This window comes from Pristiophorus japonicus, chromosome 10 (assembly GCF_044704955.1).
Source record: "Pristiophorus japonicus isolate sPriJap1 chromosome 10, sPriJap1.hap1, whole genome shotgun sequence".
NCBI classification, from domain to species: domain Eukaryota; kingdom Metazoa; phylum Chordata; class Chondrichthyes; family Pristiophoridae; genus Pristiophorus; species Pristiophorus japonicus.
Genome location: NC_091986.1, coordinates 87,747,878 through 87,770,374, shown reverse-complemented (window position 1 = coordinate 87,770,374; position 22,497 = coordinate 87,747,878). Strand labels below are relative to the sequence as shown.

At 45.0% G+C, this 22,497-nt stretch overlaps 1 protein-coding gene across 1 annotated transcript in view; it reads left to right on the top strand.

The window, feature by feature from the left end:
* The window catches only part of LOC139275018 (protein diaphanous homolog 3-like), a 1,005,387-nt gene that overhangs the window by 707,330 nt on the left and 275,560 nt on the right, over positions 1-22,497 (top strand). Inside the window, 1 exon segment of the mRNA XM_070891880.1 lies at positions 4,717-4,846. Coding sequence (XP_070747981.1) covers positions 4,717-4,846 — 130 coding nt within the window.

The window sequence follows — 22,497 nt, the reverse complement described above, 5'->3', positions numbered from 1 at the left end:
TACAATTCCAGCATGCAATCTAAATGTGGTCATGCAAAGTCGCATGAAATATTCTTATTCAACCTGTGGGTTGATAGAATATGAAGTTTTAAATGTATTGTACTAATATTCTGATGATGAGTAATAACATGAGTGAACTGCATGCATAACCTAATCACTGCAAAATGTTCTCACTTGATGTAATCACTGATTACTATTTAAACCACATCCAACATTCCTGCTTGTGATGGTATCTGAATTATATGCAGTTTAAGTAATCATTATTTTCTATTGCTTCACTGCTCCACGTAAATGTGAAGTGGAGCGCCGTTTCTTGTGGGTGTGGGAAGAACTTTCTATGCTATGTAGGAAGAACAAAGCAAGAATGAAAATCAACTCAACTATTCTTGTCCTGAAATACAATTTTTGATAAACTCGTCATCAAATAAACAGATACCTCATTAGTTCGTCGAATGTCCCAGAGCTTTTGCTTGATTACTTTCGGGGATAAGAAAAGGTGCTACCTTCTTGAGCATTCTTTGTTGCAATTAATCATCGTCGTCAGCACATAAAATAAGTTGTATAACATGTCAATGAAAGCAATGAAAAATTTCTTGTTTTTCTTTCAACCGTACTATGAGATCTTTTACACATACTTGAACAGGCAACCTCTCATCTGAAAGATAGGTAGAAAATGTTATTGTGGGAGATTATTTAAGGGACTAATTATTTGTACTGCACTTTTTTTGACAGACAGGCATCTGTCCAGCCTCCCCACTGCCTATACTGCACTTTTTTGACCAACAGGTGATGAGCCCCGCCCCCTGTCAAGCTCGCCCCCCCTCCCCCCCCCCCCCCCCCCCTCCTGGCTGAATCATTCCATCCATGTGGTGCCAGAAGCAGGATCTGAGGCTCCAACTCTCTTTCACCTCCCCCCCGCCGTCCGGCCTGGGCCCGATGGAGGAAGCCGATGGCGGTGAGAGGGGGCCGATGGCGGCGGGCTGCTGCTCCTCTGCAAGCCTGCTTCTCTGGTTGACTGGGCCTCCCACTGAGCTGCGAGCCTCCGAACGGGCCCCGAGCCTCCCGCGAGTTCCGTGCGGCGGCAGTGGGGGGAGAGCTGCGGGCGGCCAGCGGAGTCGGAGGGCCTTGGGGCTGCAAGTGAGAGAGGCTGGGGGGAGAGTGAGAGGGGCTGTGGGGGAGGGAGAGTGAGAGAGGCTGTGGGGGAGGGAGAGTGAGAGAGGCTGGGGGGAGAGAGAGAGAGGCTGGGGGCAGGGGGGGGAAGTGAGAGAGGCTGGGCAGGTGGAAGAGAGGGGTTGCGGGGGGGAGAGAGGCTGGGTGGCGAGAGTGGGGAGTGGAGAAAGAGAGGCGCTGGGGGGGTGGTGGGGGAAGAGAAAAGAGAGAGAGAGGCTGGGGGGGAGAGAGACATGGTGGGGGGAGGGGGGGAGGGGAGAGAGGGAACTCAGGAAAGACAGATCACATTCTTCCAACCCCCTACAAGGGACATCATTGGAGTGGATAATATCCAGAAGTCACGACACCATCACTATTCACTTCATACCCAATAAACCTGTTAACAATCCATACCCAATGCCCCATCTATGGGCGGGTGAGGGAGAACATTTGCGCTTGTTAAGGCACTTCGGCTGGGGGGAGGCATGAACTTGCGCTGGGGTACGGGACTTTGGTTGGGGAGACATGCACTTGGGCTGGGTGGGGTAAGGCACTTTGGCTAGGGGAGGCATGCACTTGGACTAGGGTAAGGCACTTTGGCTGGGGGAGGGAAGTACTTGGACTTGTGGTAAAGCACTGGCTGGGGGAGGCATGCACTTGGACTGGGTGGGGTAAGGCAGTTCAATTGCTGTCTTCTGGGGAGCTGTCCTCTGTCGCTTCAGGAAGTCAAAGTGGATTGAATTACAATATGCAAAGTCAATGAGACCTTGGGATGAGCAGATCCAGTGACACATTTCTGTGAAACTTTAGGGTGTGATTTATCCTCCAAAGGGACCAATCAGAAATAAGGTGTGGAGCCCGTTGGCCATTTTTGCAGTATAAATAAGCGCGTTCATTATTTAATCTTTTATTCTATCTGCTAATGTATCTTAACTTGAATCTCAGTCGACACACCTTTCTATATCAGTATATAGGAGAGATTTTTCTGTTCCTGTCCCTGACTGCCGGCTCCGCTGGGTACACCGAATACAGCAAATATCAGGTAGAGAGGAGCATATGCTCGCAAAGGAATCTACCCAGTTTTTCCGTCCATTAATTTAAATGAACTAGAAAATTAAACAGGCTCCCTTTGGGTATTCATTTTGAACCATCCATTTTCCTATATTAGCTGTGCCAAGTAATCCAATATGCCCATGTGAAGGACCAGGAAAATCTCCACTAAATGTTTTCCATATCCCACAATAGCTATCTTCATTGGCTCTGAATAATTTATTACCATTTTTGTATTGTACTTTTAACTCCACTTGGAATTAACTTGAGGCTAACCCAAACTTACTAAAATGTTAAGGAGTGACCCTGATAGAGATCTTAAACATTCAGAAACATTATGATAAGGTAATTGGTGAATGATTTGATTCCACTGGTCCATGACACGGTATAAAAGGGGCACAAATTTAAGATAATCACAAAGAATCAAAGGGGACATTGGAAGAAAAATCTTTACACAGAAGGTAATTAGAATTTTACAAAGCATTAGCTGTTGTTGAAGCAGAGTCAATAAACTATTTTACAAATAAGTTAGATAGTTAATATTAAAGGACAGGGGGAGTAAGCAGGATAGTGGGATTTGAGTAGGAGCTCATGTGGAGGAAAGTACCAGTGAAGTATTGACGGGTCAAAGTGCCAGTTTCTATGCTTACAGATAGTAAAGATGGGAGGCTTTGATCACATCCCTTTGCAATGGATATGAGGCTGGGTCCTAGAAGTCGAAGGATAGTTTTCTAATCCATTGTACCAACCGGTTACCTCCCCCCAGCCTCCCCAATATTCAGAACTCTCGGACCATGCACCAGTTCGAGACAGGCTTCAAACATGTTCTCAGATCTCTGAAGTGTAACTCTTGAAAAAAAGACTGCTGGAGGTACACAAGAAGCAATGCATCTTCCAATTATATGTATACCCTTGGGAAGTGCCAGGCTTCTGCTCAGCAGCATCTCGAGATAGGCAAGTCAGCTCAGCTCAACTTCTTTTGAATTTAACCAAAAAAATAAATATGTAATGTTTAGATATATTGTGCCTGTGTATTATAGGAATTGTAGATTTTTTTCTTGTTTTTAAACTATGCATCCCTAATTATCAGTGTACGTTTGACTGTAGTGCAGTTCCAGTCGTAATCCCCATTTGGTAACTTGGAAGTGAAACAGCAAATTTCAAAACTATGCCTAAATTTATGACTGAATTGTGGTGCTGTGAAATTTGCAGCTGAACAGAGCAAAAGTAAAAAAGCTTGATTCACTTCATTTATAGATTAAAAAGCTTAAATCGCTACATTTTGATGTCTCAATTTTTGCAATACGATGGGGTTATTATTGAATTATGTATGTTTTATCAAAATTATGATTTCATGTTAAGATGACTCCGGGGCATATATATCTGAAAACTATCAACCGTGTGAAGGTTTATTTATCTCAATACTAAAATTCATGGTCTCGTCCTCTCAGAACCTCGTCATATGTAACTAATACTTCGATTTATGCATTCGTAAATACCTGTTTGCATGTCATGCTGTCATAAATAGAAGATAAACAGTGCATGATAAATAGAAGATAAACAGTGCATGATTATTATTTCTTGTGATTTGTTGATGGGTGAACCTGTTTGTTTTTCATATAAACTATGTTACATCCTTGTCTAGACTCCCTTAGTTGAAAAGAAAGCTCCAATGGTTAAGTGACAGCCGTGGCTCAGCGATAGCATCCTGCCTGGCCTCTGAGTCAAAAGGTTGTGCGTTCATCCAGAAACTTGAGCACAAAATCTAGACTGATACTCCAGTGCAGTGCTACAGGAGTGCTGCACTGTCTGAGTTACCATTTTCGGATGAGACGATAAGCAAAGGCCTCACTGCCCTCTCAGGTGGATGTAAAAGATCCCATGACACTATTCAAAGAAGAGCAGGGGAGTTCTCCACTGTGTTCTGGCCAATATTTATACCTCAACCAATCCCTAAAACAGATTATCTGGCTATTATCTCATTGCTATTTGTGGGACTTTGCAGTGCGTAAATTGACTGCTGCCATTATAACAGTGATTACATTTCAAAGCACTTAATTGGCTGAAAAGCGCATTGGGATGTACTGTATCCACTGCTATATAAATGTAAGTAACACAATCCCGCAAAGATTTTGTACAAGTTAAATTATTGTTTGTTGCAATAGAAATTTATACTGTAACAGCAAAAAAAGCAGAAAAAGTTCCCCGAAAACTCATTTTAGTCATTGCTGAGTCTGTGAAACCCAAAATGGTATGACAGCAGTTCTGACCCCTGAATGAAAAATCTAATCCTGAAAGGAAAAATTATAGGCTGTGCAATTCTGAAATCAAAAATATACCCCGAAATTAACCTGAAGTCATCGATCTCATTTTATTGACGTCCTCAAATATAACTGTGTAAAGAGTGTAAATACAAAAATGTTAGCTTGCTGAAAATGATTTATTAAAGAAAACTAAATGCCATACGATTGAAGCATTCTTAAATCAAAAGAAACTTTTTGTTTTTGTGTTCCTCAGCTGAACGATACCAAATCAACAGATCAAAAAACCACATTTCTACATTTCCTAGCACAAATCTGTGAGGAGAAACATCCAGATATTTTGAAGTTTACAGATGATCTGCAAAATGTCGACAAAGCTAGCAAAGGTACATATTTATATTTTACATTCCAATGGCACTTAAAGATTGTCATCAACTAAATGATGGAACATACATTTCAATTTGTAATTTTTAAAAATAATGAACATACTATTAAAATAAGTGCAATAGTAGTTTGTTTGTATACATGTCTGTTTAAATGATGAGATTGTATTGATTTGTGTGGACTTCATAAATGCTGAACAGTGAATTGAGGGGAGTAAAATTGAGACACTGCTGAGTACTCAATCAGTCCACTATACTCAGTTTCCCACTGCAGTTGAAGTCTGTCAGTACAATTTTAATCTTAACTCCTGTGTGTGTATTAAGAGCTGTTTCCTTTTCTGGACTGCTGCAGTGAATTCAGAATTCAGGATATAAACTGCTCCTATATGCTGCATTGTGAGTTGAAATATTTTCAAGATGGCGGGTGGGATAGCAGCTCCTGATGGAGCTCTCCCCAAACAAACCTTCCTCTGGCCATCTGCTGCCATCCTTCACCTCTCTCTCCCTCAACCATTCCCCCCCCCCCAAACGTTCTAAGTCCCCTCTGATCCTAACTTCGACCCTCCCCCAAAGTATTTTCCTACTCTAAAACCCGTGCTGCAAGGGTCCACTGCCCACCCCCCCATCCCCCAATCTTGACTTACCTTCCAAGTCGACCTCCCTGCTGGCAAGTTCCTCCAACTGGACCCTCGCTTCTCGTTCCCACTGGCTGACTCAGCTGCTCCAACCGATCCCCGGCGATCTCAACGGCGGTGAGCCTCCGACCAGCTTTATAAACAGGTTTGGGCCCGACCTTCACTCCTCGCCCTCACGCACGAGCCTTCCCTCCGATGACGTTCGGGCCTCCATCCCTCCGACGATGTCCTGGCTTCATTCCACCTCCGATGTCCTGGCCTTCATCCCTCCAGCGACGTCCTGGCCTTCCTTCCTCCAACAATGTTCTGGCCTCCCCCCGGCTGCTGGCCCCACTCAACGGCAGAGCCTCTGTCGAGCACGTGGTGTGCACAATGGCTGTGGTCACTCTGACCTATTTGACCTCTCCTCCTTCCACAAAGTGGACCTCTGACCATCCCAATACCTACCCTCAGCCAGACCTCGGTTTTCTGCTCAGCGCCGAGCTCATGGCTCGCATCCCGCCATAGACAACTAGACTCATACAGCAGTGCCTGGTCTCCAGTTGTCTTGGACCCCCTTGCCACTGGACCAAGACCTTGCTCTGCTAAGCCCATGTGGTAGCCGATGTGCAACGGCCACCCTACGTTAAAAGAACTCACGCACAGGCATCTTCCACCCTTCAAAATGAAGTTCGGGACCTGGAACGTCAGGATCCTCATGGACAACTCCAACAGTGACCGACCGGAACGCCGCACCGCCATCTTTGCCTGAGAACTTAGACGCTTCGATGTTGACATCGCCGCCCTAAGCGAGACCCGGTGGGCAGGGGAAGGCCAACTCAAAGAACAAGGTGGAGGTTACACCTTCTTTTGGAAAGGCAAACCAGAGGAAGAACGCCACCTCCACGGAGTCTGTTTCACCATCAAGAACGAGCTGGTCGACCACCTCAGAGACTTCCCCTGCAGGATTAACGAGCGTCTCATGACTCTTCGGCTCACCCTATCCTGGAACCAGTGCACCATAGTTATCAGTGTGTACACCCCAACACTCGATGCAACAGATGAGGCCAAAGAGGGATTTTACTCCAGCCTCGAACAATCCCTGTCCCGTGTCCATACGGACGACAAACTAATCCTCCTCGGCGACTTCAATGCCCGGGTTGGTAAGGCCACAGCCCTCTGGGGAGGCGTGATCGGCAGAGAGGGGAGAGAGAAAACCAACTCCAGTGGTACGCTGCTCCTGACAAAATGCCTGGAACACAACCTTGTCACCACCAACACCTTGTTCCGCCAGAGGGACAAGTACAAGGCATCGTGGCAACACCCTCGCTCCAAGCATTGGCACCTGCTCCACTACGTCATCATTCGAGCAAGGGATCGCAAGGACGTATGCATCACCCGCGTCATGACAGGAGCCTATGACTGCTGGATGGACCAACGCCTAATCCGTTCCATCATCAACATCAAAATAGCCCCAAAGCGACGACGGCAACAGAAGCAGTGCCGCAGAAAAATCAACGCCAGGGCACTCAAAGACCCAGCTAAGAGAGCTCTATACAGCAAGTGCCTCACTGCTAACCTAGCGACCTTTGATGACCCCGAGGCGCAGAGTACCCACAGCGCTTGGTCTGCCCTGCAGGCCACCATAACCAGTGCCTGCAAAGAGACGCTCAATCACTCAACCAGGAAACACCAGGACTGGTTTGATGAGAATGACCAGGAGATCCAAGAGCTAATAAATCGCAAGCTCAGGGCATTGCTGAACCTTAAACAACAACCCAACTCAGAAGCAGAGAAACAGCTTTATAGATGGCTTAAGACCGAGATCCAACAAAAAACTCATGGCCTAAAGAATAGATGGTAGGTGGAGAAAGCACAGGAGATTCAGCAGCTGGCCAACAGCCATGATGTGCGAGGATTCTTCACCGCAGCCAAGTCCACCTGTGGCCCAAGCACCCAAGGCCCCACTCCACTGCTGACCAAGAACAGAGAGACACTCATCAAGGACACCGAGGCAGTCAGGATCCACTGGAAGGAGCACTTCGAAGATCTCCTTAATCGAGATTCTGCCTTTGACATGAGTGTCCTCAACTCCATCCCGCAGCATGCTACCCGCCACCATCTCAGCAAAACCCCAGCCCTGCACAAGACAGAAAAGGCCACGCGTCAGCTCAAGAACAACAAGGCATCGGGAGCGAATTGAATCCCCGCTGAGGCACTATTTGCATGACTTCATCTCTCTCATCTGAAAGGACAAAAGCATGCCGGGAGATCTCAGAGATGCAGTAATCGTGACCATCTTTAAAAAAGGGGATAAGTCTGACTGCGGCAACTACAGAGGAATCTCCCTGTTGTCGGCCACTGGGAAAGGTCATCGCTATTCCGTCCACTAAGGGGTGCAACGGACATGATCTTTACGGCGCGACAACTGCAAGAGAAATGCAGGGAACAATACCAACCCTTGTACATGTCCTTCTTTGACCTTACAAAGGACTGCGACACTGTTAACCGCAAGAGACTATGGAGCGTCCTCCTTCGCTTTGGCTGATTCCCAAAAGTTTGTTGCTATCCTCCGCCTGCTCCACTACGACATGTAAGCCATGATCCCGATGAACGGATCCACCACAGACCCAATCCATGTCCGGACCTCGGTCAAACAGGGCTGCGTCATCACGCCAACCCTCTTCTCGATCTTCCTTGCTGCAATGCTCCACCTTACGCTCAACAAGCTCCCCGCTGGAATTGAACTAAACTATAGAACCTGTGAGAACCTTTGTCGCCTCCAGGCTAGATCCAAGACCGTCTCATCCTCTGTCGTCGAACTACAGTACGCGGACGACGCTTGCGTCTGCGCACATTCAGAGGCTGAATTCCAAGCCATCGTCAACATCTTCACCGAGGCGTACGAAAGCATGGGCCTTACACTAAACATCCATAAGACAAAGATCTTCCACCAACCTGACCCCGCCACACAGCACTGCCCCCCCAATCATCAAGATCCACGGCGCAGACCTGGACAACGTGGACCATTTTCCGTACCTCGGGAGCCTGTTATCAGCAAGGGCAAACATGGATGACGAGGTTCAACACTGCTTCCAGTGCACAAGCGCAGCCTTCGATCACCTGAGGAAGAGAGTGTTCAAAGATCAGGCCCTCAAATCTGGCGCCATTCTTATGGTCTACAGGGCTGTAGTGATACCTGCCCTCCTGTATGGCTCAGAGACATGGACCATATACAGTCGACATGAATCGCTGGAGAAATACCACCAACGATGCCTCCGCAAGATCCTGCAAATCACCTGGGAGGATAGACACACCAAAGTCAGTGTTCTCGATCAAGCCAACATCCCCAGCATCAAAGCACTGACCACACTCGACCAACTCTGTTGGGCAGACCACATTATTCGCATGCCCGATACAAGACTCCCAAAGCAAGCGCTCTACTCAGAACTCTTACACGGCAAGCAAGCCCCAGGTGGGCAGAGGAAACATTTCAAGGGCACCCTCAAAGCCTCCTTGATAAAGTGCAACATCCCCACCGACACCTGGGAATCCCTGGCCAAAGACCGCCCTAAGTGGAGGAAGAGCATCCGGGAGGGTGCTGAGCACCTTGAGTCTCGTCACCTAGAACATGCAGAAAACAAGCGCAGGCAGCGGAAGGAGTGTGGAACCAGACTCACCACCTACCCTTTCCTGCAACCCACCTGTGACAGAGACCTGTAATTCCCATTTTGGACTGTTCAGTTACCTGTGAACTCGCTTTTAGGGCCCAAATTTCCCTATGAGTTGCACCGGTTTTTTTTGGTACAACTTGATTTTTCTGGTGTATCTTTTTAGTTGCAAATATGGCCATTTAATTTGCGCCAGTGTAAGTGTGTTAGTTAGGTTTTTTGTTAGGTCAGTTTTTTTTTCAAAAGGGGTCGTTCCCAGCTACTTACACCATTTATGCCAATTTGGCCAGAAAAAGTTGTACTCAACTAACTTAGGGCAGCGTATATGTCTACTTTTATCCGCATAGAAAGACCTTACAGTTAAGGAATCGGTGCAAGTAACTACATTTAAAGCACCACCAAGCACCACACAAAGCACAAAAAGTAATAAGCAATTAATTAAATAAAATATAAGGAACCCTGCACCTAAAACACCAAGACCAAAGTAATAAGCAATCAATAAATAACAAATAAAAAAATAGAAGGAACCCTGCACCTAAAGCACCAAAATCAATCAGTAAATAACAAATAAAAAATAGAACTCCTACCTTAGGGAATGTAGTGGGCCGCCGATGAGGGCGCCCATTCGGCCAGGGCTAGGGACGGTGTGCTTCGGCCCCTCCCACACAGTCTGCAGCACACGTTTGCCGAAACAGCCTGCCAGGAGCTACTGCACATGCGCGCAGACTGTAGCGCTCGTTTGCAGAGGTCCTGGCACTGTTTTCTGCACCAGGAACTAGCTCCACCCCCCTCTTTTCACTGTACGCCACGCCAGCTCCACAGATGGCCCGAGAATCGGCCATGATCGCAGGGAGTTTTTTCAGCGCTGTTTTAGAGGTGAAATGTCGGCGGGGGGCTCGGAGGTCCGCGGAAAAAACCGGAGGGCCAAATTTGGGCCCATAGAGTGGAAGCAAGTCTTCCTCGATTTCGATAGACTGTCTATGATGATGATGTGAGTTGAAATGTCATTTTCAGCATGGCTTGTTTGTGTTTCCTTGTTGACGTGCATTCTGTCGGAGCTGCAGTGTTTTTTTTCTTAAATATGCAGTGTGTTGCAAAAGGTGAGAAAAGGGTAGTATTTCCTCCAATAATAATGATGGTTTTTATGAAGGATTTCTGTTCATTTTCAGGGTCTTTCAGACCCGAAGGCTGGACAATGCTCATCCTTTGACAGAATTTTTTTGTTTATATTGGATGACACAACAGTAAAGTGTACCTGGAGGCAATTGTAATTAAATAGATTCTATGTGAATTTGAAACTGGTAATTTCTAAGAGCACCGAATGACCTGGAGAAATTTCATTGAGGTGCTGGCAAACTTTCCTATAGCCTAATGCATGTTCCAAAAATCCTGGTTCAGCAAGTGACAGTTGGATTTCTGCTTGCTGGTGACAAGAATTTGAGAAAACATCAAACAGTGGTAAACCTGTACCATTGCCATTTAATGCAGCCTTTTTCAGTTTGATACAATACATATTGATACAACACCTCCAACCCTAATGTTTCCGAAAACACTGTAGATGGGAGTGCAACGTCATGGCCATTCTTTCTTGACAGTTCTTGGCATGTCTTGGTGTTAAGACACCTTAGTTAAGATACTTTTTTGTTTATCCATCGTCCAGGTATATCAATATTCACTTGTACTGATTCATTAGTTCCTTATCTGTCAGGTGAGGAGTTAACTGCTTTGTAGAAAGTAATATCATTGGAGAAACAAAAATCACTTTTGATCACTGTCAGATTATTAATGAAAACAAGAAAGAGAGCAGAGCCAAGCAACAAACCTCCCTCAAATGTCCTTGCTTTGGTTTGTAATGAGAATATTAGGTTCCATTTATCGTGACCTATGACTTGCAGCTTCGGAGTCGCATATCAATGTTCAACAACTCATCAGATAATCACAAAAGGTCAGGTTCTCTATGATGCCAGGATACTGCATCATATTGATGACTGGAACTAGATTTTAATGTTCATGAATAAATTTTACAATGGTACTCTCTTTAATTTTCAAATTATGCCATTTAAATCAAATGGCTACCACAGGAATTCATTGGGCTAGACTATCCTCTTCATTTTCGGCGGTTTTCTCGGCGGCACAGCTGTTTTTCGGCGGAAAACCATCCTCTTCATTTTTTAAAGAGTTCCGCCGACATTTTCAACATACCACTGGGGAGCAGACCGCCCACGTGCATCTGCGTGCACTGCCAAGAAAACCGCCATGGTCCAAGTTTTGCCTCAATGGGGACCCATACGCAAGATCGAAAAAAATGTCCACGAAAAGCTGCCAGAAACAGAGAGGTAGGTAAGTACCCTGCAAAGAAAGGTAAGTTAAAGGTTTTTTAATAATTATTTAAAAATTCTTTCAAGACGATTAAGTTAAAAAGGGTCTTGAGAATGTTTTCTAAATTTTTATATTTTGTTTCATTGAAAATTTTTAAAAAAAATTTTCCCCCTCCCTCGGCCCAACTGCAGCCTCGGTCTAAATTTTGAGTACATACCGTCCATTCTGCCAAGTTTCGCGTTTAACCGCCGAGAAACCGCTGAGAATCTACATGTAAGATCCATTTTCTCGCCGGGCGGTATTTTTTCCCTCTTTGATGAAATTTTTCACCAGCGTTATTTGAAGAATCTTAGTGTTCTTTTTGGGTGGCAATCCGGCGGTGGGGTGCTTTAGGGAAAGTCTAGCCCATAGAATCTTACAACACCGAAGGAGGCTATTCTGCCCATCGTGCCTTTGCCAACTTTTTGAAAGAGCTATTTAATTAAACCAGTCCCTTGCTCCTTTTCCATAGCTCTGGAAATGTTTCTTTCAGGCAGTGCATTCCAGATTATAACAACTCCCTGTGTAAAATAATTTCTCCTCATCTCACCCCTGGGGAACTGTCATTGAGGTTGGGGACACCCACTTGATGTAGGGGTTGCCCTTCCCCACTGGAATTTCTTGTAAATGCACAAATAGGATGGTGGAATTCGGTTCCACCCTATTATTTGATTCCTTAAGTAGCAATCCTCCCAACTTACACCTGGGCTTCAATCAGAATATTCCCCACCTAGTATTTTCCTGCTGTGTTCACTTGAAGTTGTAAAAATCTATTATATTTTACAACTGGTAAGTATTCTCAACATTCTAATGGTATTGTGCCTGTTCGGAGCTCCGTCACGGCAAACGAGCCAAAGGTGGGCAGCGGAAACGTTACAAGGACACCCTCAAAGCCTCCCTGATAAAGTGCGACATCCCCATTGACACCTGGGAGTCCCTGGCCAAAGACTGCCCTAAGTGGAGGAAGTGCATCCGGGAGGGCACTGAGCACCTCGAGTCTCAAAGCCGAGAGCATGCAGAAATCAAGCGCAGGCAGCAGAAAGAGCGTGCGGCAAACCAGTCCCACCCACCCCTTCCCTCAACGACTATCTATTCCACCTGTGACAAAGTCTGTGGCTCTCGTATTGGACTGTTCAGCCACCAAATAACTCACTTCAGGAGTGGAAGCAAGTCTTCCTCGATTCCGAGCGACTGCCTATGATGATGATATGCCTGTTGATGGTGCTGTGCGTGTATCATATGCGACCTAATGTTACAGGACCATAAGAACATAAGAATTAGGAACAGGAGTAGGCCATCTAGCCCCTCGAGCCTGCTCCGCCATTCAACAAGATCATGGCTGATCTGGCCGTGGACTCAGCTCCACTTACCCGCCCGCTCCCCATAACCCTTAATTCCCTTATTGGTTAAAAATCTATCTATCTGTGACTTGAATACATTCAATGAGCTAGCCTCAACTGCTTCCTTGGGCAGAGAATTCCACAGATTCACAACCCTCTGGGAGAAGAAATTCCTTCTCAACTCGCTCCCCCGTATTTTGAGGCTGTGCCCCCTAGTTCTAGTCTCCCCGACCAGTGGAAACAACCTCTCTGCCTCTATCTTGTCTATTCCTTTCATTATTTTAAATGTTTCTATAAGATCACCCCTCATCCTTCTGAACTCCAACGAGTAAAGACCCAGTCTACTCAATCTATCATCATAAGGTAAACCCCTCATCTCTGGAATCAGCCTAGTGAATCGTCTCTGTACCCCCTCCAAAGCTAGTATATCCTTCCTTAAGTAAGGTGACCAAAACTGCACGCAGTATTCCAGGTGCGGCCTCACCAATACCCTATACAGTTGCAGAAGGACCTCCCTGCTTTTGTACTCCATCCCTCTCGCAATGAAGGCCAACATTCCATTCGCCTTCCTGATTACCTGCTGCACCTGCAAACTAACTTTTTGGGATTCATGCACAAGGACCCCCAGGTCCCTCTGCACTGCAGCATGTTGTAATTTCTTCCCATTCAAATAATATTCCCTTTTACTGTTTTTTTTTCCCAAGGTGGATGACCTCACACTTTCCGACATTGTATTCCATCTGCCAAACCTTAGCCCATTCGCTTAACCTATCTAAATCTCTTTGCAGCCTCTCTGTGTCCTCTACACAACCCGCTTTCCCACTAATCTTTGTGTCATCTGCAAATTTTGTTACACTACACTCTGTCCCCTCTTCCAGGTCATCTATGTATATTGTAAACAGCACCGATCCCTGTGGCACACCACTAACCACCGATTTCCAACCCGAAAAGGACCCATTTATCCCGACTTTCTGTTCGCCAGCCAATTCTCTATCCATACTAATACATTTCCACTGACTCTGCGTACCTTTATCTTCTGCAGTAACCTTTTGTGTGTCACCTTATCGAATGCCTTTTGGAAATCTAAATACACCACATCCATCGGTACACTTCTATCCACCATGCTCGTTATATCCTCAAAGAATTCCAGTAAATTAGTTAAACATGATTTCTCCTTCATGAATCCATGCTGCATCTGCTTGATTGCACTATTCCTATCTAGATGTCCCGCTATTTCTTCCTTAATGATAGCTTCAAGCATTTTCCCCACTACGGGTGTTAAACTAACCGGCCTATAGTTACTTGCCTTTTGTCTGCCCCCTTTTTTAAACAGAGGCGTTACATTAGCTGCTTTCCAATCCGCTGGTACCTCCCCAGAGTTCAGAGAATTTTGTTAGATTATAACGAATGCATCTGCTATAACTTCCGCCATCTCTTTTAATACCCTGGGATGCATTTCATCAGGACCAGGGGACTTGTCTACCTTGAGTCCCATTAGCCTGTCCAGCACTACTCCCCTAGTGATAGTGATTGTCTCAAGGTCCTCCCTTCCCACATTCCCGTGACCAGCAATTTCTGGCATGGTTTCTGTGTCTTCCACTGTGAAGACCGAAGCAAAATAATTGTTTAAGGTCTCAGCCATTTCCACATTTCCCATTATTAAATCCCCCTTCTCATCTTCTAAGGGACCAACATTTACTTTAGTCACTCTTTTCCGTTTTATATATCTGTAATAGCTTTTATTATCCGTTTTTATGTTTTGCGCAAGTTTACCTTCGTAATCTATCTTTCCTTTCTTTATTGCTTTCTTAGTCATTCTTTGCTGTCGTTTAAAATTTTCCCAATCTTCTATTTTCCCACTAACCTTGGCCACCTTATACGCATTGGTTTTTAATTTGATACTCTCCTTTATTTCCTTGGTTATCCACGGTTGGTTATCCCTTCTCTTACCGCCCTTCTTTTTCACTGGAATATATTTTTGTTGAGCACTATGAAAGAGCTCCTTAAAAGTCCTCCACTGTTCCTCAATTGTGCCACCATTTAGTCTGTGTTTCCAGTCTACTTTAGCCAACTCTGCCCTCATCCCACTGTAGTCCCCTTTGTTTAAGCATAGTACGCTCGTTTGAGACACTACTTCCTCACCCTCAATCTGTATTACAAATTCAACCATACTGTGATCACTCATTCCGAGAGGATCTTTTATCAGGAGATCGTTTATTATTCCTGTCTCATTACAATCAACTGTGCTAAAGTCCCTTCTCAATTCTAACTGTAGTACTTAACATTCATCAGAAGCTGGCACTGTAGTCATACATTTCTAAATAACGGCAGCCATCGTGCTAAAGATGAGTTCATTGCACTCCCCACAGAAATCCATGTTCTTGTGTTTGCCCCACTCTTGGTTTTGCTGAGTACCACGGGTTCTGCTCTTGGGGTGCTCTCCACCTGATATTCCATTTTGTTAAACAGTAGTATTGCTCATGCAGGCATCCCTTTCCTACCCTAGAGTGTATTAAAAGCTGCCCCAATCATTGAGTCATTCTACCTGGCTGTTTAGTTGCCCTTGCACGATTGCTCAGCAGCATACCCACCTCACTGGTCGAGCAATACTGTGACCCTGTCATTCACTGGCATTACCCCCACTAACCGGCCAGAGGGAAAAGCTCTGTGCTGCTTCTCCCCATTCCTGCTGATCAACCTCCCTTGCATTTAATTTTAAATCCTGATCTTTAATTTTATTGACTGAAATTTGGGTCTTTATTGAATTAATATCGCTGATGTGTAAGGACCCTTTCAATGTACTAACCCCACATCTTTATTTTATTAATTTTGTCAACTTGCTTCCCAGTTTATTTCATTTAATGCCACCATTGAATTTATTAATTTAATGCCATTTCTGCCAGATCTGTGGAAGGCTGCTTTAGGTTCATTAATCACCCATCTTCATTTTATTCATTTTTCTCAGTTCAATTTTTATTTTCAACCATTCCATTCTCTTCCCCCTGTCTCTATCCACACTCCTCTTGCCCTTGCTCCCTCCTCTGTCCACTCCCTTGACTCTGACTCCCATCTCTCGCCCTCCCCTGACCTCTTTCCCCCTTCCCTGATCTCTTTCCCCCTCCCCTGACCTCTTTACCCCTCCCTTGATCTCTTTTCTGCAGTGAGTTTCTCACCTCCTAACTCCCCAAAACCTTTTCACCATCTACAAGGCACAAGTCAGTAGTGTGATGGAATACTCTCCAATTGCAGCGTTTACAAGAAGTTCGACATCATCCAGGACAAAGCAGCCCACTTGATTGGCACATTATCCATCACCTTAAACGTTCACTCCCTACAGCACCAGCTACCTTCTACAAGATGCACTGCAGCAACTCGCCAAGGCTTCTTCGGCAGCATCTCCAAAACCCGTGACCTCTACTACCTAGAAGGACAAGCGCAGCAGGCTCATTGAAACATCATCACCTCCAAGTTCCCATCCAAATCACACACCATCCTGACTTGGAAATATATCGTCATTCCTTCATTGTCAATGGTTCAAAATCCTGTAACTTCGTCTCAGTAGTACTATGGGAGTATCTTCGCCACACGGATTGCAGCGGTTCAAGTAGCGGCTCACCACCAGTTTCTCAATGGTAGTTAGAGACGGGCAATAAATGCTGGCCTTGCCAGTGACGCCCATATCCCATAAGTCTCTCATCATCATAGGTGGTCCCTCGAACGAGGATGACTTGCTTTCACATGAGTTCACAGATGAATCAATGAGGGACCCGATATTCCAGTCCTGAACTCCAGTTGAAGGGGTGGAAGATGCATGGATTTTTTTTAACATGTGGTGACCGTTGCACACTAGCCACCACATGGGCTTGACAGAGCTCGGCCTTTACCAGTGGCAAGGGTAAACCCCAGGACAACTGGAGATCTGCTCTGCTGCACGGACCTAGTGCACACATACTGCAGTGTGGGCTGGCCTGTGCTGCCCCTGGGTCCTCAGCTCTTCTGGGCCCCGTAACTTCTTTTGCTGCAACTCCGCCGCGAGCTATTGCCGCTCCTCCGCCATAATCATTCGCCACACCTCCACCGCGATCTCTCAACGCTCCTCCACCACAAAAACATTCCCCCACACCTCTGCCATGATCTCTCACCGCTCCTACGCCACAATCTCTCGCCGCTCTGCCGCCACGATTTCTCGATGCTCATCTGCCACGATCTCGCGCTGCTCATCCGCCCCGACCTTCCCGCTCCTCCGCTGTACCTGGGCCCCGCCGATGTTCCTGCCCGCGCTCCAAATGGCGACCTGGATTTTGATGACGTCATCCAATCATCCACCTCAAAATCGTCGCACACTTGGAGCAGCTCACGCTGGAAGTTGTAGTGATATACTCCAGCTCTTTTATAGCCCAACTGCAGAGGTGTTCTCTCGCAGGTCGGGGGGCCACTAACAATATTCCAACAGTGGATAGTCAAGGGGCTATAAGGGGGGAGAAACTTAACACAACCATAAAGGAGGTAAGATAATGGGACTAAAGGCGGATTAATCCCCTTGGCCTGATGGCTTGCATCCTAGGGTCTTAAGAGAAGTAGCGATAGGGATAGTGATGCATTGGTTGTAATTTATCAAAATTCCCCGGATTCTGGGGATGTCCCAGCAGATTGGAAAACTCCAAATGTAATGCCCCTATTTAAAAAAAGAGCAGACAAAAAGCAGGAAACTATACACCAGTTAGCCTAACATCTGTGGTTGGGAAAATGTTGGGAGTCCATTGTTAAAGAAGCAGTAGCAGGACATTTGGAAAAACATAATTCAGTCAGGCAGAGTCAGCATGGATTTATGAAGGGGAAGTCATGTTTGACAAATTTGCTGGAATTCTTTGAGGATGTAATGAACAGGGTGGATAAAGGGGAACCAGTGGATGTGGTGTATTTGGACTTCCAGAAGGCATTTGACAAGGTGCCACATAAAAGGTTACTGCACAAGCTAAGAGATCACGGGGTTGGGGATAATATATGAGCATGGATAGAGGATTGGCTAACTAACAGAGAACAGAGAGTCGGGATAAATGGTTCATTCTCGGGTTGGCAATCAGTAACTAGTGGGATGCCGCATGGATCAGTGCCGGGACCCCAACTATATTAATGACTTGGAAGAAGGGACTGAGTGTAACGTAGCCAAGTTTGCTGACGATACAAAGATGGGAGGAAAAGCAATGTGTGAGGAGGACACAAAATCTGCAAAAGGACATAGACAGGCTAAGTGATTGGGCAAAAATTTGGCAGATGGAGTATAATGTTGGAAAATGTGAGGTTGTGCACTTTGGCAGAAAAAAAATCAAAGGGCAAGTTATTATTTAAATGGAGAAAAATTGCGAAGTGCTGCAGTACAGCGGGATCTGGGGGTACTTGTGCATGAAACACAAAAGGATGGTATGCAGGTACAGCAAGTGATCAGGAAGGCCAATGGAATCTTGGCCTTTATTGCATAGGGGATGGAGTCTAAAAGCAAGGGAGTCTTGCTACAGTTATACAGGGTATTGGTGAAGCCACACCTGGAATACTACGTGCAGTTTTGGTTTCCATATTTAAGAAAGGATATACTTGCTTTGGAGGCAGTTCAGAGAAGGTTCACTAGACTGATTCTGGAGATGAGGGGGTTGACTTATGAGAAACGGTTGTGTAGGTTGGGCCTCTACTCATTGGAATTCAGAAGAATGAGAGGTGATCTTATCGAAACGTATAAGATTATGAGGGGGCTTGACAAGGTGGATGAAGAGAGGATGTTTCCACTGATAGGGGAGACTGGAACTAGGGGGCATAATCTTAGAATAAGGGGCCACCCATTTAAAACAGAGGTGAGGAGGAATTTCTTCTCTCAGAGGGTTGTAAATCTGGAATTCGCTGCCTCAGAGAGCTGCGGAAGCTGGGTCATTGAATAAATTTAAGACAGAGATAGACAGTTTCTTAACCAATAAGGGATTATGGGAAGCGGGCAGGGAAGTAGTCTTGAGTCCATGATTGCATCAGCCATGATCGTATTAAATGGCAGAGCAGGCTCGAGGGGCCGCATGGCCTACTCCTGCTCCTATTTCTTATGTTCTTTTGAAAAGGAACCCCTCTTTCTCACACTAGCCCTTTATCCACATGTTAATTCTCCTGACCTGACTGTTTCTATGTCAGTTTGCACATGGCTTGGGCAATAATCCAGAGATTATTACCCTCGAGGTCTTCTTTTTTAATTTCGCTGATAATTCCTGTCGTTTGTTCCAGCATGGACCACGACAACTGGATTTGCCCCCCTCTCTTTCTAAATTCCTCTCTAGCTGCCTCGAGATATCCCTTACTCTGGCAACACACCCTTCGGGATTCTCTTTCTTGGCTGCAGAGGATGCTATCTAGCCCTCTAATTATAGAATCCCCAATCACTACCACATTTCTGTTCTGCTTCCCCCACCCCACCCTCCACTACTCCTTCTCCCTTGGACAGCACAGCCTTCTGAGCCATGGTGCTTTCGTCTGCATTGTGGCTGTCCTTCCTGCAGTCTTTCTCCTTGTCCTCACAGGTAGCAAATGCATCATAACCTTTGGAAAAGACCAGTGTCTGCGGGACCTCCTCCTCAACCTCTCCGAAGTCCACGCTACCCGGCTCCTTAACAGTCACACCCTCCCTTTCCTGGACTTGTGCTTTCCTCTGGGGTTTGACTTTTCTGGATAAAACTACCCAGAAATTCCTGCCTCTCCCTTATGTTTCGGAGTGTGTTTTCTCTCTGATTGCTCACAGCAGCATGCCGGAGATGAATCTTCAATTTCTGGAGACAATCTTGGAGAGCTTACCACCCTGGTCTGACTGTAGTTTGTGGTGGAGCCCACTCTGACACCCAGGGACCATCCAGAGTCTTCCTCTCATGCTCCATAGACCTCTCACTATACTCTACTCGCTGCCCCCTACCCTCTAACCTGCTTTACCATCATCTTTTGTCATCCTAAAAGCTTCTTTCTCACCTGCCTTATTCTCACCCCCCAACTTCGCAGTCTTACTTCAGCCCTGGTCCAATTTTCCATCCACTGACCATCCTTTTTAGATTGCTCATGGATTGCATCACCTTGTGCAACACCACATGAGATTGACGAGTAATCCTGAAAAATTTCCATCATTACGCAATACTGCTAATGGAAGTATTAGAGTTATTTGAATCTAACCTGCATGTGAGGAAAAATAAACGCACATATTGCAATTAAAACCCCTTCACTTGCAATAAAGATATAGTTTGACTAATTTAAACTGACTGAGTGGAGAATGTGTGCTTTATGGATTTTCAGCAATATCCTGTTGCTGCAGGCAATACCGCAGGCAAAATCACAGTTGAATAAAAATCTGCCACAATTCATCACTGTGCAGTTCATGTAAAAGTTTCGAACAAACTGTATGCTAGAGAATGTACATTCTCCAAGAATAAAACTAAATAAACCACAATATTTTATCTTGATTCCTGTTTTATTTAATTTACCATATTGCTATGTCATTTGCTGTTCTATTTTACTTTAGGAATGTAGTATGCCCATTCTTCCCCCTGCACACACATACTCTCACACATCCTTTAGCTGTGCATTATGTAATTATAAACATAGACAAATCCACTTTTCCGACCTCCATTCCAGCTTCTGAAATCCACATTTACCTTACTCTATTGTACAATTAACAATCAGCCAGTACAATAGAAATCACCTAATCAGGCCAAATTTTATTATATTAACCAGATTGATCGATAGGATCTTTTGCATCATCACTTAATGATCAGTAATACAATGCAGTTGAGTCATAGTGAAATCAAGTGCTACAGATGTCAAGGAAAGCCCAAAAACATGATTGGAGGTAGATTCGTCCAATTTTTCCCCAGCTCAGAGTTATTATTGCAAGTAAGTAATTGATTATTAGTTTTGTCTTAAAACACCACAAGTGAAATGATTATTGGAGCTTACGAACTGCAAATATAACAGTTTTTTCTGTGTATTCCTATAAAATACCAACTTCAGATTGGTAGAAGAGCATTAGCTACTTTTTCCATGAAATTACATTCCCTTCATTACCCACTGTGTTGACCTTTCTTCTCAAGATTAGAACATACATTCGTGCTATGATATTTAGTATGCATTTGGTTGTGTGCAACTGACGACATATGCCTTCTGCTTCGTTGTTGTGCATTATTTTAGATTTTAATGTTTATTCGTCAAAATGTACTTTGTTCCATTCTTGTCTGGCTTCTAGTTAGTATTCATCCAAATTAAATACTTGTCAGAAAAAAATAGGATTTGTGGTCTCTGAACTATGGTGTGCTTCCTACATAATCACTATTGATTCTGTGTTCAAGTAAATTGTTGAACTTCTTAATGCCAAACAGTGACGAGGTGACTGGTCTACAATATCAATGCCCCAAACAAACTTCTTATTGCCTGTCACACCACAGCAGCAAATTGGTCATACTAGAGTAACAGAAATGTTCCATCTCACAATTACTGCTCTAGTCATGGCGCTGACATGATACCAGGCATTCTGGGAAGCTCCAGTGAGAAATGGGACAGGCTAAGGTTAATAGTCACAGGTAGAAAGCAAGTACCGTATCAACAATTTCAAGGTTACGGCATTTTTTCTGGCTTTAAAACAGTTCCAGTCAAGTGAAAGGATTGATTAAACTGATCTGCAAATCATGCAGTTTATAAATAACCAGAAGAATACAGACATTCTTACTGTCAGATAGAATACTCCGGAGACAATGACTTAAGATATTTGGCTGTAGATCAGTATTTTAACAAGTACAGGTTGAGCGTCCGAAATCTGGAGTTCTGAATTTCGGAATGTTCCGGACACCGGGCCAATCCGTGGCGGGGTTGTCCGGAATCCGGAAAATGTTCCGAAATCCGTTCCGCCACAGACCCCCTCCGCCGCCAGACTCCTCTGCCTCTGCCGCCAGACTCCCCCGCTCCGCCGCCACCCAGATCTCTCAGCTGCCACCTCGGTCCAGAGGCTCCCGGATTTCGGACGCTCTACCTGTACAAGAATGTTTTTTTGTAAATGATCTAATCCATTCAGCAAGCTATAATTTGCTCTTACAGCAATCCTTCGCTAAGTACACCGCTTGACAACTATTTAAAAAATTGTTACAGCAAGAGGTGTTGTACAACACTGCGGGTTGTACTAATCTGCACACATCAATAGGGGGAGCCGTGTACTGCTACTGAGACTGCATATGAAACTGTGCTATACCAGTGACAAGGGAAAAGGGGACCAAGTACTAATAAAATCTAAAAATGCAAAAATGGCTTGCTATCCCAATTGTGTATATATTTTGATTACCAAATTTACAGTGTTATAATTTGCCATAAAACACATTTTAAGTGAAATAGGGCATCTATTAGAAACTTTGAAGTTTTATCTTAGTCCAGGTCACAGAAAATTGATGTCAGGCTAACCTAAACATGCTGGTCTTTAGCTGGATCTGGCTTCAATTTAGGCCACCTCCAAAATCAAGAGACCCTCAGTCACATGCATGAAAGGTTACCATATGCTACTTTTACTATTCTGCACATGTAATTATCATTGCACATGCAACTCTTGCACTAAGCTATTGTTGCATGTCCATGTGCTTATATCATGATGCTGTTTAAATCACAATGCAAGCCGG